This window comes from Rosa rugosa, chromosome 2 (assembly GCF_958449725.1).
Source record: "Rosa rugosa chromosome 2, drRosRugo1.1, whole genome shotgun sequence".
NCBI lineage: Eukaryota > Viridiplantae > Streptophyta > Magnoliopsida > Rosales > Rosaceae > Rosa > Rosa rugosa.
Genome location: NC_084821.1, coordinates 38544205 through 38560454, shown reverse-complemented (window position 1 = coordinate 38560454; position 16250 = coordinate 38544205). Strand labels below are relative to the sequence as shown.

General features: G+C 39.5%; 1 protein-coding gene across 15 annotated transcripts in view; it reads right to left on the bottom strand.

Annotated features, from left to right (window-relative positions):
* Positions 1-620: 620 nt before the first annotated feature.
* LOC133733225 (putative disease resistance RPP13-like protein 1) overlaps positions 621-16250 on the bottom strand; it is an 83134-nt gene continuing 67504 nt past the window's right edge. Inside the window, exons 1-9 of one of the 15 annotated variants that reach the window (XM_062160858.1) lie at positions 7641-7897; positions 4237-7518; positions 3926-3997; positions 3745-3816; positions 3146-3271; positions 2924-3048; positions 1882-1990; positions 1055-1162; positions 621-946 (exon numbers count right to left, since the gene is read on the bottom strand). In XM_062160858.1, coding sequence (XP_062016842.1) covers positions 4354-7512 — 3159 coding nt within the window. In that variant the 5' untranslated portion in view covers positions 7513-7518; positions 7641-7897 and the 3' untranslated portion in view covers positions 621-946; positions 1055-1162; positions 1882-1990; ... (3 more) ...; positions 3926-3997; positions 4237-4353. The other 14 variants (XM_062160862.1, XM_062160856.1, XM_062160855.1 and 11 more) reach the window with 14 other exon arrangements.

Here is a 16250-nt window from a genome sequence, read left to right as displayed (position 1 = left end):
ATTAGTTTAGAAGGCCAAAGGAAACATCATAATACTGTTAACACATTAGTTGTCAGAAACTCTGCCCCTCTGACTACATTATTTTTTTCTAACTTTCTTAACAAATATGATGGTGGAAAAGAATCTAGAACTTCAGCATAACCAACAGTTGGTATAAACTTAAATAGCTCCTGGTTATGCTGGTCGATCAGCATTAGTCAAGGATTTCCTAAAAGCCATTTACAGTTAAAGGTCCTGATTTATTGCACGTGTTAAATAACACATTTGTGACCCATAACCAAGCAGTTCATTTCAAGAATGAGGAAGATGTGGAGATCCGTGATTTCGTGAATTTCATTATGTTGTGTACGGTGGTATACGTACGGACGTACCGGAGGTTCTAGAGACTCCAGTGACTCCAATCAACTCAAACTTTATACTTATGCAAGCCCAGACTCTCCAATGTCCTTACTCATCGGATTTCATGGTTTCAGACAAGAAAGAAACAGCAAAAGTGCAAAACAAATACTTTTAACGTAAAACCATAATGAGCAATGCACACAGATCTAAAATCAATAATTTGGTCATCAACCATCAAATTTAGAAGTCAATGAAGCATGCATTTCCACAAACACATGGTGTTCGATACCTCGGGCAATTCCCCTCGGGTTTAGTAATTCGACGGTAAAGCCACATTGTTATGTATTGTCATTACTCATTAACAAATATCTCAGCAACTATAATCTAAAATTAAAATCACAAACTCACTGCATTTCAATGATGTCATTGTTTCACTTTCCTTTTTTCAATTAACTGAATAGTAGACCAAAAAAAAAAAATAAGAATAAAAAAAGTGACATAATGAATTACCAATCCTGATGTGCAGCATCAGAATTCTTTGATTTTTTGTAAGCCTTAATTGCAGCCTTCTGTGCAGACTTGTCACCTGATTTCTCTTTTGCATATTCTGCATTTCAGTTGCAAAACAAACACAGTTAGATACTTAGATACCACAGAGTCCACTCAAATAAGGAAAAATGAAAACAAAGAAGCAGTAGGATACAATTAAACTTACCCATTTCCACTTCCTCATGGAATTCCATCTCCTCCATTCCGAATGGATCCCTCCATCATTCTTGGGATTCATTTCGCTGTGTCACTTCTTAGCATCATTTACACAACTCTAGCAATAATTACACAATTTTAGTAAGAAAATATTGATATTATAGTTGTGAATGTCAACCATATCTTAAATATTATTAATTTTCTGTTTGCTTTGTTAGTGATACCCAAACATTACAAGATCTTGATTTCCCATCCCAATAAGAAAAAATGGAATAAGTTTCCCATCAATTTTATTCTCAAACCAAACGAGGGCTTAGACAACTCTGGAAGAGAAAATGCATGTAGACAATGCTTAGAAATGCAAGTAGAAATTTTCATTTACTTTTGGGAAGATTGAAAGCCAATATTCAACCATTGGAGGTGGTGCCTCAAGTACTAGAAGCACCTGCAGTTAATTCTTTCAATCTCTCAATCTAACTCGGTTCACAATACTTCAATGTAGAGAATCCTACTCTAACTCACTCTAACTTTGACCACAAAAAGTTGTCATATTTGATGCTAAAGAGCAGAGGACTATGAACACACAGTTTGATATACCCATCAGGGAATGTTTTTGGTATTTTAACATTCAAAAGTATGCATCTGTCTCAAGATGAAATTTTTTGAGGCTAAAGAGCAGAGGAATATGAAGTATGAACACACAGTTTGATGTACACATAAGGCAATGTTTTTGGTATTTTAACATTCAAGAGTATGCATCTTTCTCAGGATGATATATATTGACACATAATCCATCAAAGTTGAGCAATGTGCAGCCATGGATGAATCGAGGATTACCAGGAAATTCTTTGTACACATCCTGTTTGCGACAGTTTTCTTTTATTAGAAAACAACAGCCTATAAACAGCAGCAAACATTCCCCTGCCAATTATGGGAGGAGGGAATCCTGCGATTAAAAAATAAATAAAAATAAATCTGTAAGAAGGAGATTCCCCAGTCCAATGAGATAACTACTGATTCAACACCTGAAACTTGAAGGAGATGAATTATGTTCAGCAGCATAAAACTCACATTTGATCTAATAATCACCAATGCATAAGCTCCGAAGAAAAGAAAGGTTGCTCAAGTAGCTAACCTTATCCAGCAGGATGGAAATTATTCAAACCAATATATGCTAACCTCAAGTATCCTAAGAACTACTTTACATATAATCAATCCATATAATTTTTCTTATCTGTGTACTGGGTTTCTAAGCGTTCCTATAAAGTCTCTTAGATCTCACCGTCTTGATCTACTCCACTTATAAAAAAAATAAATAAAAATAAAAAATAAAAAATAAAAAAGCAAAATAAAAAATAAAATACATTTTTCTGACCCAGATTCAACCAGCGATTTTATAGAATGAGGAAGACATAAAGAACCATGATTCGACGATCGGAATACATTATACATGTGCTATACATGAGTCTATACACTGGAGGTTCTAGAGACTTTTCAATGAGTAAAATCAACCTAAACTTATAACAATGCAAGCCAGACTGCACTATCTTTTTATTAATTGCATTACTGAATGGTTTGACGAGAAAGAAACAGCAAAACAATTACACTTTCAAGTATACAATAAGTTACAAACTCAATAATTTGGTCATCCTTCATCAAATTTAGAAAGACAATGAAGCATGCATTTCCACAAACAGATGGTGTGCATATAAAGAGTTCATCTCTTAAAACGTATGACTAAAATAGATATGGTGATTCGATACAGGCAATTTCCTTGATTTTAGGAATTCGAAGAAAAAAAAAACCAAACTAAATTAGTCATAAAGACACATAGTCAAGTCCAAATTAGAACCAAGGCATATAAGTTTAAATAACGTACCTAAGAAAACTTCAGAAAAGAAGATCTGCATAGAGAATGCTTAGCTCAGACCTGTACCTAGAACTTTTCAATAATTGATGATTCAGAGGCTCTAAACTGGATAGTAACCGGATCAACCAGGGAACCTGTCAAAAATTGAAAATAATAAAATAACTAAGCGTCAATGAAAAAAAAAAAAGGGGTAAAGACAAAAAGAAACAAAAAAATTAAAAAGAAAAATACCAAGAGGCGACAATGAAGTTGGTGCTGAAAGTACTAGAGCCACCTGCAATTACATTCTTTCAATCACTGCTTCATCTATGAAAACACTCTGATGTGGTCCAAAACAAAGACATAACGTAGAGAATCCTGGCATAAATTTTAAATAAAAAGCTGTCAAAATTTGATACTAGTTTAAGAGTATTAGACTATGAATACACATTCTGATACATAAGGGAATATTTTACTTTCAATTTTGTTTTTAACATTTAACAGTACATTATTGAAATGAGAGACTTGAGTCCCTGAAAATCCATGAAACTTGACAAATGTGTAGCCATGGATGAATCGAGCATTAATAGGAAACATATTGTTGAAAATGTAACATAAAAATGTTTACTAAAGTAACATAACTGGCATGAACCTTCTCCATTATTTGTAACTTGCACATAATGGAGAAGGTTCATGCCAGTAAGGTTGGGAGCAGGGCCGCTTAGCTTGTTATTAGACAAGAATCTAAGAATATGATTACCAGAGGCCTCTATAAGGTTCTTCATAATGAATGGTAACAACTCTCCTGAAACAGTATAAAGTAATATCTGGCAAGGTTTTAATCTACTCACAGCTGAGAGACATTTGTAAGACTGTAGAGGCTCAGAGGAATAGGCCCAGTTAACATGTTTCTATCAAATCGCCTGTAATCAGACAGTTATACTTCATTAAAAGAACTTGATTCGGAGAACAATAGAACAAAAAAATAGAATCCACATAATGTATTAGAGAATTTGTGGAATTGATACTCACACAACCTCCAAAGACTTTACAAGTCCAAGGCTGGAAGGGATGCTGCCAATGAGTTGATTACTTTCGAAGAGCCTGAGCAGGAAATGTATAAGGGGATGCTAATTGTATGAGAAAGAAAAATAATCTGAGGATAAACTATATTAGAGAGTTAAGGAGTTAGGAAGTTTTATGTTCAAAATGGTCAATAAATATGAAAAGACTCCAAGGAAAACAGGTCACACTTTCTATAATGCACAGATATCCCCAATTCTCAGTGTCTACATTTCCAATATATCTGTGTATGGGTGTGTGCGTCGTGTATTTAATCTTACACATGTATCAGGCTCATGTTTAAGCTAAAAAGCTTTGATGGAATTGTGCCTGAGAGCTTATTCATTCCGAGATGACTGCAAAATATGGAGACAATCTTAGATGATTGAAGGATACCATTACAGGACAAGCAATGGACAATAGGGAAAAAAAAAAAAGAGAGGTGAGTAGCCCAGATAACTAATAGAAGTGGGTAGCCCTTCATCTGGCAAGCACCGGAGTTCTGGGCAATGGCCAATTGTCAACTCTTTAAGAGAGGTGAGTTGTCTAAACCCCTTGTCGTCCAGCTTTGAAATACTGTAGATCCCGAGTTTTCCGAGAGTGGTGGGCAGCAGCCCCTCGTCTGGAAATGAATCTACAACTTGTTCACATCCCCGAAAGTCGACCCACAAGATTTTGAGAGAGGTGAGTGTTGGTAGACCCCACTGCATACGGTTTCCAATCAGGAGTTTCTTGCAACGCCAGATGTACAAGTTTTCCAACTTAGACGGCAATCCCCCTTCGGGAAATGATTCCAATTCTGGACAATCAGATAAATACAAGTGCTCGAGAGATGGGAGAAGGTTGTGCATGTGTTGTGGCAATGACCTCAGTTTCGGACATTTTTGGACAAGTAAGGTCTTCAAATTGGGCGCATCGGGAAAACAAACAAAATTGGGGCATGAAATTATTTCAAGTCGGACAAGGGAGAGGAGTGAAGGGTAATTAAGAGATTCTACATTCACATCCTCCCATTTGAGGCTTTCAAGCTTTGGGAAGCAGGCTGACGTGAATGCCCCGGTTACCTCGGGACAAGATTTCAGACTCAGCGTACGAAGATTTGGAAAAGGCTTGGAACCCCAAGTCACCACTCCATTAATTAATCCTTCAATCTCAAGCACTTGGAGGGAGGGTAGCTGCTCAACTGATGGCAAGGACAAACAATTTCCGCAATCCAGAAGCTGAAGACGAACCAGATTAGATAAACTAGAATGATCTTCCAACCAACCTGGAAATCTTGTGCCCCCATAAGATCGAATCTCGAGTTTTTTAAGGTTTGTATGAGGTTGGAGGTTCTCCAGCACATCTCTCTGTTTTTGTGTATCGTCGGTGTCACCAGACTTGCCTCCCCATTCCAAAACTAATTCATCCAGATGCTTCTTCTTTCTCATAATGGCATCTGTGACATGCACAATATGGCGAAGCCCCGAGATCCAGAGTGTTCCGCGCAACTGCTGAAGCTCTTTAATCTCCACAATGTTATCACCAGTGTATTTGTCTAGGACAAACCGACCTCTTAATGTTTGGAGATCTTTCATTTTGCCCATCCTTGGTGGCATCTTTTTTATCCAAGTGCCACTGAGATCAAGATGACGCAAGTTGATTAATCTTCCCAAATCAGTTGGCAACTCAACTAGATTGCTACAAAACGACAACAATAACGTCTGTAAATTATATAAAGTACACATTTCATCAGGTAACTTTTTAATTGATGTGCCAGACAAGTCCAAGTGCCTTAGATGCTTCAACTTGCTAATTGAACTAGGCAGCTCACCAATATTGTAGCTTGATAAATTGAGCACTCTTAAACACTGAAGCTTCAAGAATATATCAAAATCTAAGTTGGGACGTTGGTATTTATATCTTGATACTAGAAAGGTCCTCAAATACTTGGCTTCATACAAACTGTCCCATTGATCAAAACTGCCGGTTGCACACGAAAAGTGACGACTCTTGCTAACATTTTCCAGCACTGAGTCATTGTCCTCCAACCTAACACAAAACTCTCCGGAGACAAACTTTGCTAAGTCATGGATAAGGTCATGCATTGTGAAAGTTGGCTCAAGAGGATACTGATTTGGTGCAAGATGAAAAAATGACCTTGACACTAGATGATCAAAGCACTTATCTCCAAACTTTTCTATTGTAGTATTCGATTTCAGACTTTTCAGTGGTAAGAGATCTTCAGCCATCCACAACAAAACCAGCTTCGATTTGTAAAACTCATAATCTTGAGGAAATATGGAACAGTAAGCAAAACAACGCTTCAGATGTGGAGGTAGATAATGGTAGCTCAACCATAGAGCAGGCGAAATGTCATTGTCCTCATCCCGCGACTCCCATATGTCATTGTTCAATATTTCTTTCCATTTTTCAATACTCGGTTCAGAACGTAAAAGACCCCCAAGTGATTTTGCAGCTAAAGGGAGTCCTTTACACTTTTGAACAATCTGTTTTCCAATCACTTCAAGCGACGGATCTCCTCCATTCCAGAAGATATGTTTTGAGAACAACGACCAGCAGTCTTCCTCTGTTAGTTGCATTAGATGTTGACTTTGAAGGGTACCCATCTTGCGTGCGACACCTTCATCACGTGTTGTGACAATGATCTTACTTCCATGACCTCCACTCTCAAAGGGTCGGCTCAAGCTATCCCACTTCGTTAAATTCACATCCCAAACATCATCAAGAACAAAGAGAAATTTCTTCCCTGACAACGCCTTCTTTAGTTCAACTTGAAGCATGTCTAGATCTGTGATGTTACAAGTTTGTGAAGTGACCGCCCCATAAATTGTCTGTGTTATTTTGATAACATCAAATTCTACTGAAATACAAGACCATGATTGATACTCAAAATGTCGCTTGACTCTGTCATCGTTGTATGCGAGTTGAGCAAGAGTGGTCTTTCCAAGCCCACCCATGCCCACAATTGGAAGCACATCTATCTTATTTCCAGTCATACCATCCGCTAACAATAATTTGATAATGGCCTCCTTTTCTTCATCCCTTCCATATACACTAGACTCTACTACCAAAGAAGTTGTAGGCAGTCTTTCTTGTGGCCTAGCCTTAACACCCTCTTTCAAATCAAGCACATCTTTTTCATTGACAATAAGTTCTAATTCGTCAAGAATCTCCTGTATCCTTTCGTCAAGTTGATGAATGGAAATGGAACCAGAGTTCAGTACCTGATTGGTGCTGCGGCTTCCAGAATCTTCTTGTTCCATCTTGCAACGCAGAGCTTCAGTATTGATGTCATCCAACAGGTCATCAGCATGATAGAGAACATCTTTAAGCTCATTAAGCCATTCCCTGACGCCAGAGTCTTTGATGAGTTGCTTCTCCTCTGCATCATCGAGCAACTTATTAACCGACCGCAACTTAATCTTCAACTTACGGAGCAGCTCAGTGGTGTTCTTCTTTCCTCGGATGAAGTCAAGAACCGGACGGGAAGCCATCCTATCAAACAGAACAGCAAGAGCAGAAGAGAGAAAAGCTCCACCCACAACTTCAGCCATGGTTTCCTGACTAGACAGAAAAGCAACGTGGTTCGTTAATTCGTAATGACTCCAGTTCTGAGATCTAAATCAGCCTCAACATTTGTTTTGAACTAGATTTACCATATTTTCAACAGTGTAAGTAGTACCTATCAAAACAAGCTTCAGATCTGATCGCCTTTGCAAGCTTCCTGTGATTCTCAACTTCAGATCTGTTGCTCCGTTTACTCAAAAGTTTCTATTTCTCCTTTGCAAATGGAATGAGAGTTGAGTGAACATACAAATCAACAAGAGCAAAAGCAAGAGTCGGTTTCACTTCAGAGAAAAGCAAAGGAAATGTACAGAAGACCCCACTAGTGGAAAATGCGAAAGAAGCCAATTGAGCGCACAAGAAAAAAGCAACGCGTTTTCTCAGCAATAGTCAAAAAGAAAAGGAAACAACATATAATAGAGTATTATATGAACCATTACTATAGTTGTTGATACTTGGTATGCATTATTTGTTTAACTTTACCAACAACTATGCTTTTCTACTTGTGGAAAACCACAGTTAATTAGTGTATACTTTTATATCCATGAATCAACACGTTTATGTGACTCAGATTTAAACAGTTAATTTCAGGAATGACGAATATATTGCAAACTGTGACTCGATAATTGCACTATGTCCTGTAAATGTCTATTCACTCCACGTTATAGAGAACTCATATTTTTAGCATAAACATATACAAACAAATGATGTGCGTACTAAACCATATTTGCAAGATTGAGAAAGATATAGAGAGCTATAATTTGCTAATTTCCTGTAAATGGGTCTATTACTTTCGAGTGCTAAACCATATTAATTTTGAGCAATAAGCAGATACAAACTATTGAGTTTGGTCCAAGGATTACAATATTAGCTTTTACATATCTATCTGAACTTTAAAAAATGAGATATTGGAAATATCAGGGATATTCTGAAAAATATATCTTTTTTAGAAGAGTTAATTTATTGAATTTACATATAAATATATATGAATGTCAACTTCATCTACATCTAAAAAGAGACTCTAGGTGGTTTCATCAAGTTTTTGAACTACAATAAGTTATTTTTTGAAACATGGCTCCATCAATTTTGTAACATTTAATTTACTGAAATTGCTTCATCATGAATTCTCCTCACCCAGATTCGTCTTGAGGGAATTTCTCTTCACCTGGATTCAACTTCTCACTCGAATTTCCTTTGAGGATATTTCTCCTCTGTTATATATTCGCCTTGAGGAGATCTCTCCTCACACAAATTTTAATTTAGGGAATTACTTTTTATCTAGATTCGCTTTGAGATGATTTCTCCTCACCCAGATTCTCTTTGATGAGATTTCTCTTCACCCAAATTTGCATTCAGAGGTTTCACTTCGAGATGCTTTTCTCAACCAGATTAATTTGCCTCTTTATTAGGTCATATATATCCTGACTAGGAACCGTTGTTAAAATTTTACGCCCCAACATAACCTCAAATATTTCATACCATATGTTTATCTGTGAATAACTGAGTTTTCTTTTTTCTATTTTTTATTTTTTTCTATCAGATTTTACATATATTTCTTCATTTTATTGGAATATGATAGAACCCGCCCCGGATTTCCCTCTGAAATCCAAAGTAGCCCTACGGGGCCCACCTTCGAAGAAATTCTACCAAAAATTTGGCGGAACTTCCCCTAAAAATGGACTACCCAAAACTTGTAGAAAGACAATTAAACTTTTAAACAATCCATCCTTATTCTTCTGGAGCCACCCTGCTCCCCAAATCACAACATCTCCCATTTCACAAATGTTTGAACCAATATTTGGCAAGGCTCATGTGGCAGATAGGTGGTCTCGACCCACAAAGCGTAATGAATGACCGCCGCTAATTAGCCGCGACACATTAAAGATTTACAAAATTGATTCTCAAATTTATGGTAGAAGATAACGTGTTCGGAGAACCGTTACTGAGATCAAATGACTCACAAGGCTTAATGAATTACCACGGACCCACAAGGCGTAATGAATTATCGTGGCTAATTAGCCGCGGCACATTAAAGAACTTGATTGTCAGGAGAAACGTTACCAAAGCTTGGTTTAATTAACTTAGTAAGCAACCACGTGGTGTGGTGTGCTGGTCGAACGGCCTAGTCTAGAACCCGTAGGTCTAGCGTTCGAATCCCAGTTCCATCCTGTGGCCAGCAGATTTGAGGGATCCTTTGGGTTCGTGCGTCTGCGGTGCAGTCGATTAGTCTGGCTGTCACCGCAATGACAGTGCAGGTGCTGGGTGTTTGGACCCAAAATAAGCATTTTGGCCTGACAAGGCGTGTCTTGGAGAAATTGAGCCAATGTCAGTGGCTCAAGCTATATATTTTCGACAAGTTCGAAATATATATTTAGAGGCTAAATAAAGCCTACTATGGAAGCATGGAAACATGAAAAGTCAACTTTAGCACATTTTCCTACTTCGGCTAGGAGAAACCGAGCTAAACAAGGAAGGAGGGGCGGCAGACTAACCAAATGAAATCGAAATGAGCTAAAACTTTCCAGATTAAATCTAGACATCCAAAGGATCATTTCTTATGATAAGTGCTAGAGATATTTTTGAGTGAAATGCATTCAAACAATTAGTCCAATCTTTTGCAGAAGCAAAACTGGAAAACTGGACCTGTAAGAGGTCCAGCAGCATTTCCAGCCCAACCGCATGGAATAAAGCTCTGAAAATTTGTCAGGATGATCTACACTCATAGTGGAACATTTTTTATGAAGAAGTCCAAGGCTCATTCTGAAGTCTTGTTGGAGAAATAATTGAAGGAATAAAGGGGCAGAAACTGACCTAAAACCAGCTCAATATTCACATGTTCATGTTTCCTACCCACATGAAGAAAGCTAGATGCTTTTCTTTTTTTCCTTGGATATATTTTTCTACTACAATCTCTTTAATAGATCATCATCACTTCCATGTTTCTACACCTTCATGCTTTGCTTTCATTTCATCATTTCTCTATCTTTTCCATATTTTACAAATCACTTTCATACTCCACTTTCATTATTTTTCTTCCACTCATCATTTCACTCTTCTTTTTCTTCCCTATATAAACACCTTCTCCTCTCATTCTAAAACACACATTCACAACATCAAAACATCTCTAAGATGATCTAAGTTCTCTCTAAAGCAACCTCTCTAAGAGCAACTCCTCTCCTTCTCTTCTCTTACCGGTGATCACACTCCTAGTCCTAGTCTTCTCAGAAGCCGACTTTCAGTGCCACTAAACCCTCTGTCAACGTACTTCGGTCCTAGTTTCCTCGAGAGCCGATTGTAGTACCATGACCAAACACCGATACCAAGACACATTCACAATATCAAAACATCTCTAAGATGATCTAAGTTCTCTCTAGAGCAACCTCTCTAAGAGCAACTCCTCTCCTTCTCTTTCTCTTACCGGTGATCACACTCCTAGTCCTAGTCTTCTCAGAAGCCGACTTTCAGTGCCACCAAACCCTCTGTCAACGTGCTTCGGTCCTAGTCTCCTCGGGAGCCGACGGTAGTGCCGCGACCACAACGGTTACAGAACCAGTCAAGCAAGGGTAACGCCCTAGCAACCCAGCCAAGCTAAAGTCACGCTTTAGCAAGATCTCAATACTTCCCGGTGATTTCGCTCTGCTCAATCTGCAATATTGAGTATCGACTTGTGAACAAGAAGAAACTTCAGCAAAGTCCTTACCACGAGACACAAAGAATCCCACGACGAGGTTGGTGCTCTCCTCGTCTACAATCGCTTGATAGAAGTCAGGTCAAGGGACACCCCCGACGACCGCACCCGAACGGTGCTGGCACGCCCGCGCAAGAAAAGAGACTGTTGACCAGCTGCAGCAAAATTGGAACCAAACATTTTGGCACGCCCAGTGGGACTACACTAGAGTCTTTTTGCATTTGTTCGCCATCATTGAGATGCTAGGGGAAAATCTTTACCAAAAGAAATTCCTAAAGTAAATAGATGGTCAATGTTGCCACCACTGGCGATACTGCCATTAATGATGAGTTTATGCCTATTCCCATCCCAGAGGGGGCAAGCATTGAGGAACAGCTGGCGATCATCATGGCCAACGTCGAGAGGCATAAAGAAAAGCGAGCCAGAGACATGGCCAGTTTGATCGCAAAAACAAAGCAGAGGTTTCGCGATTGGGACCAACAAATTGAGCAGAACGCTCGAGAAGTTAGAGAACAATTCCATAAGCCTTTCTTGAGCAGTGACAAACAGACCACTCAACATGCCGCGAACATCACATCTGAGTTCACAACCTTATGCGAGGAAGGTTCCAGCTTGGCTAATTCGCAGCAAGGCGAATTGGAACGTCAAAAACCTGCTCGCGAAGAGGTCATTTCTGAGACTAACTTGCCTATAGGTGGCAATCAACCTAAGGATCTCACTGGTGAGTCACAGCCTTACACAGAGGCTGTGCATGGAAAAGGTCATCAACAAGATTGTTCTTCTGACAATACAATTGTCTCTGAACAAATATCTGATTTCTCCACTGATCAAGCCAAATATGTGGCTACTGATCAGATGCATGGAGGGCAAGATATGACCCATGATCATCCCTTTGATCAAGAGAAGTTGGCGACAGTTGGCGACAAAGCCGATATTGGGACACCGTCATCTCCCAAATTACAATTGAAGATCATGCCTCGTCAACCAATAAAGATACTTGGGGGGCAAGATTACCCCTCTCACGAGCCAAATTCCTCCAAATTCTTTAACGAGAAGTGTCTTTGTTCTTTTCCTACAAGCTCTCACAGGAGGGATTTTTACCCTACCAATTTTGATACATCGGAGCTTGGAATGAAGCATAGATGGCCTCCCCCGTGGTCTTCTAGAGGTTAGCCAAACATGGTGCTGCTAGCTTCTTTCTTTCTTTGCTTTTAATTTTCTGTTACTTTTTTCGTTTCTAGTTTTCTTTTCATTAAAAAAAAAAATCAGTTAAAAAAAAAAAAAAAAGTTGAATTTGGTAAGGGGTTGTGAATCATAACGGAATAGGTGAAGTCTCTTTTGTTAATATTGGCCTAAACTCCTTATTGGTGCCTAGTTCAGGTCCCTTAAGGTTAAGGGCGGCTTTTATTAACACTTGTTGAACTGTCTTCACACTTATGACCTTTCTCATCTTAGTAAGTATAGCCTATGTGAAATGGTGTCTAGAAAGGGGACAACGTTCATGACAGGTTCTTGAATCCAGAAGTGCGTGCAAATGGGCCTAAACCACTATGTGGGAGTAGCTCATGCCAAAATGGATTCTGCCTCTCTTGTTCGCCCTCCCCCACCTGGCCATTTCAGTAAGGTTGCCCAAAGGATTTGACAGAAAATTTGTGTCTAGGCGACTATACTTGGGCCGCATGTCTAAACCTTGATTCACATTGTCTTATTGAATTCAGCTACTTATTAAAAAAAAAAAAAAAATATTAGTGCGATCCAAAAATTACTGAGGAGTCAAAACACTGAGGGATTAATTTATTAGCCAGTCTCTTCGCATGCATAAGCCTTCGTGGGAAATTCTAGTGTTCCTACACTCGCGAAGCCCATTCATGAAGGCCTGTTTTTGAGGCCCATAATCGTTTCTTCGCTTTGCCTATCAACACTAGGGGGGCAACACTATACAATACTAAGCCCATTTAGCCTAAAGTTAAAAAAAAAAAAAATAATAATAAAATAAAAAAAATAGGCAAATTTCGTTAACTTTGTTTTAGGTTTTTTATTCATATTTCAGTTTTTGTTTATCTTTGTTCTTTATTTCGTTGGTTGTTTGTTTATTATTAGAGTCAAAATGAATTTTGGGTAAATATCTTCTTCATCGGGCGCATCCAATGGGATGTGATGTCTAAGGTCTAGTTTGGATACGAGAAGTGCTGACAAAGAGTCTCGTCCCCTGTCAATCAAGTGAGCTGAGCTCCGCCAAAATCGTTCCTCTCTTCACTTGGTCATGTTCCAAAGGAGTTACCGAAAGGAGAAGAGAAATATCCCTAAGTCCAAAACGTTTTTTCTTATATGTTGAGTCACTTTATGTGTTGTTCTTGTTTTTGTTTTGTTTTGAGTCTTAGGATGTCCTTTCAACTGTCTTTGATGCGTTTATATCTCCAAAATTATGGCTAAAATAAAAAATAATAATAATAATAAAAAAATAAAATAAAAATAAAAAGTCATAAATACAACTCTTAGGGGGCAATTCTAAGTGTCCCTACACTCGCAAAGCTACTAAGCCGAGTCAGCGGCTCCAGAAACTTTTTCCAGCTTTGCCCTTGCAGGAAAGGCTGAGCTCAAGGGAAATGTGAGAGCCACCACCGTGACCGCCACCTCCATCGGAAGTAGTCTTCATGTTGCCAAAGATGTCCTCACCATGCACGGGAAACAGTGAAAGGGTTTCAATCTCCTGGTGATCTTCTCCTCTTTGTTCCTTGAAAGTTTGTTCTACATTCATGTCAAAGAAAGTAGAACTAGTTCCCCCTCCAACTGAGATTGAACAATCCCTAGCACTCTTCTCCATGTTCATGGATCCATAACCGCCATAGTTCCCCATCTGTCCGTTAAAAGCAATCATCACACCAGCTGAAGAAGCAGAAGCAGATGCAGAAGATCCGAAGTTAATATACTGATTCTCAGGTTTCCAATTGGTACCATTGTCATCACCAACAAGCCCTGATCTTTGCATGGGCACATGAACATCCGAAGTGGACCTCTTCTTCCGCTTCTCCCGAGCCCTTTGGTTCACGAACCAAAAATAGACGTTCTTGAACTCGATCTTGCCGTACCATTTCAGCTGGAGACAGATCCTCTGAATCTGCTCTATAGTTAGGGACCTAACTCCTTTATTGTAGAAAAGCTCCTTGAGGATTCTTATCTGATCTGTAGTGGGATTCCACCTGTTTCGCCTACAAAGCATGTTAGCACTACTCTCGGCTGCTTTGTTGCTTCCTCCATCCTCGGTTGGTTGCTGGGTTTGTGGTTCCATTGGTGAAGGGTTGAGAGAATGCGAGAATTGAAGAATGGTGATGACAAGTAATTAAGAAAGATTGCTGTTAGAATTATTGGGAAGGACTGAAGATCTGTGAGAGAAGGACTGAAATTGACAGAGAGATGTTCGTAAAAAAGGAAGGGTATTGTTGAGGATCTGAAACTCAGAGGAAGGTTTTTTTTGGCGTGAACGTTCCCATCCCCATAATGCACCTATTTATAGGAACAGGGCATGCAAATCTCCACCCTTGGACGGACAGTCTCGGAAAAGCATTTCCACCTGCTGGATGGTTAAAGAGTCAAACCGATGTCAGTAAAGCGTGATTAAAGTTGCCTTAAATCTCGGAAAAGAATGAATTATTGGCGCTAAGAGTTTTGAGTTGGGAGCCAGCAAGTTGATCCAAAAGATACATATGTCCTCAAAAACCTCGCCGCGAGGCTCTTTTTGATGCGGAGCATATTTTAAAAGTTCATATTTTTTTTTTCAATATACAACTATGGGGCCTATATTTGGGGCCTTGCGAGACACGTTGACACAGCTTCTCACGGATATTTGAATATCAGGATAAGAAAATATTATTGTATTCATAAAGTGGCTTTGCGGCCAAAAGCAGTACATTCATTACAAAGCCAAAAGTGGCTAGAATACAAAACAGGAATCTTCCGATATCTTCTGAATCTTTTCTCAAGTGGAAGCAGCTATGGAATCCAACGTCGGGTTGAGCCGTGCCATTATCCCAAGGAGGGGCAGACTTTAGGGAAGGAAAAAGAGGAGTAACGGAGCCCCCGCGCCCCTTTACATGGAAGCGGTAGAGGAATACAACATAGGCTTGGCCAACACCATTATTCATGAGAAGGGGAGACTCCAGTGAAAGAAAATGGAGCCTCCAAGCCCCCTCAATTGGAAGCAGCTATGGAATCCAACGCCGGGTTGAGCCGCGCCATTATCTCCTGGAGGGGCAGAGAGTGAAGGAACCGAATATCAGCTTGAGTCTCTGCACCCCCTCTAGCCTTGGTAACCACCATTAGCTGGACGTGAAGTACAGGAACAGCCATTCTGTAGCTTGAACCCATTCCTTCAAAGAGTCCATCCCTTCTCATCCCTCCAAGATTCTATCAAGAAGAGATAGGGGGAGAAGGAGGTAAGAACCAAAGCCCCTTCCATCTGGAGGGCACAACACGAGCCAGGTCCAGAAGGAAGGAAACAGAGGAGGAAAGACGAACCTCAGAGTGGCCGTCCTCCCTCTCCCCGTTTCGCTCCGCGTATGGGATTTTCTCAAAAAATGATCTTACATGACCAGAGATCCCACACTTGGAGCCCCCTCGTGTTTCTAAACCAATCTGAAGCCTGGCATGTTCCATCCAGACTCCCAGAAGGACGAAACAAGGGGTTGCCTAAGATTACGCCATGAGGCCTAACCCAGGCTTAAGATTACGCCATAAAGCCTAAAATTTAGAGGCTAAAGGTCATTTCATGAGGGGAAGATTTGTGAAGAATGAGAAAAAGAAGCAAGGACTGAAAGACCATCTTGAATATTTCAGAAAAGTTGTTGTGAGTATTCCCTTCCCGAAATACAACTATTTATAGGGACTTCAGGCAAATCCCCACCCTTGGATGAAGCTCAATTTCAAAACCGATGTCAGTAAATCGAGATTAGTGATTCCAAATCTCGGGAAAAAAGGGACTAGCAGCATGTGAGGAGCGGTTTTCGAGGAGGTAACTGTTCTTTTCACAAGATTATTTTTTTC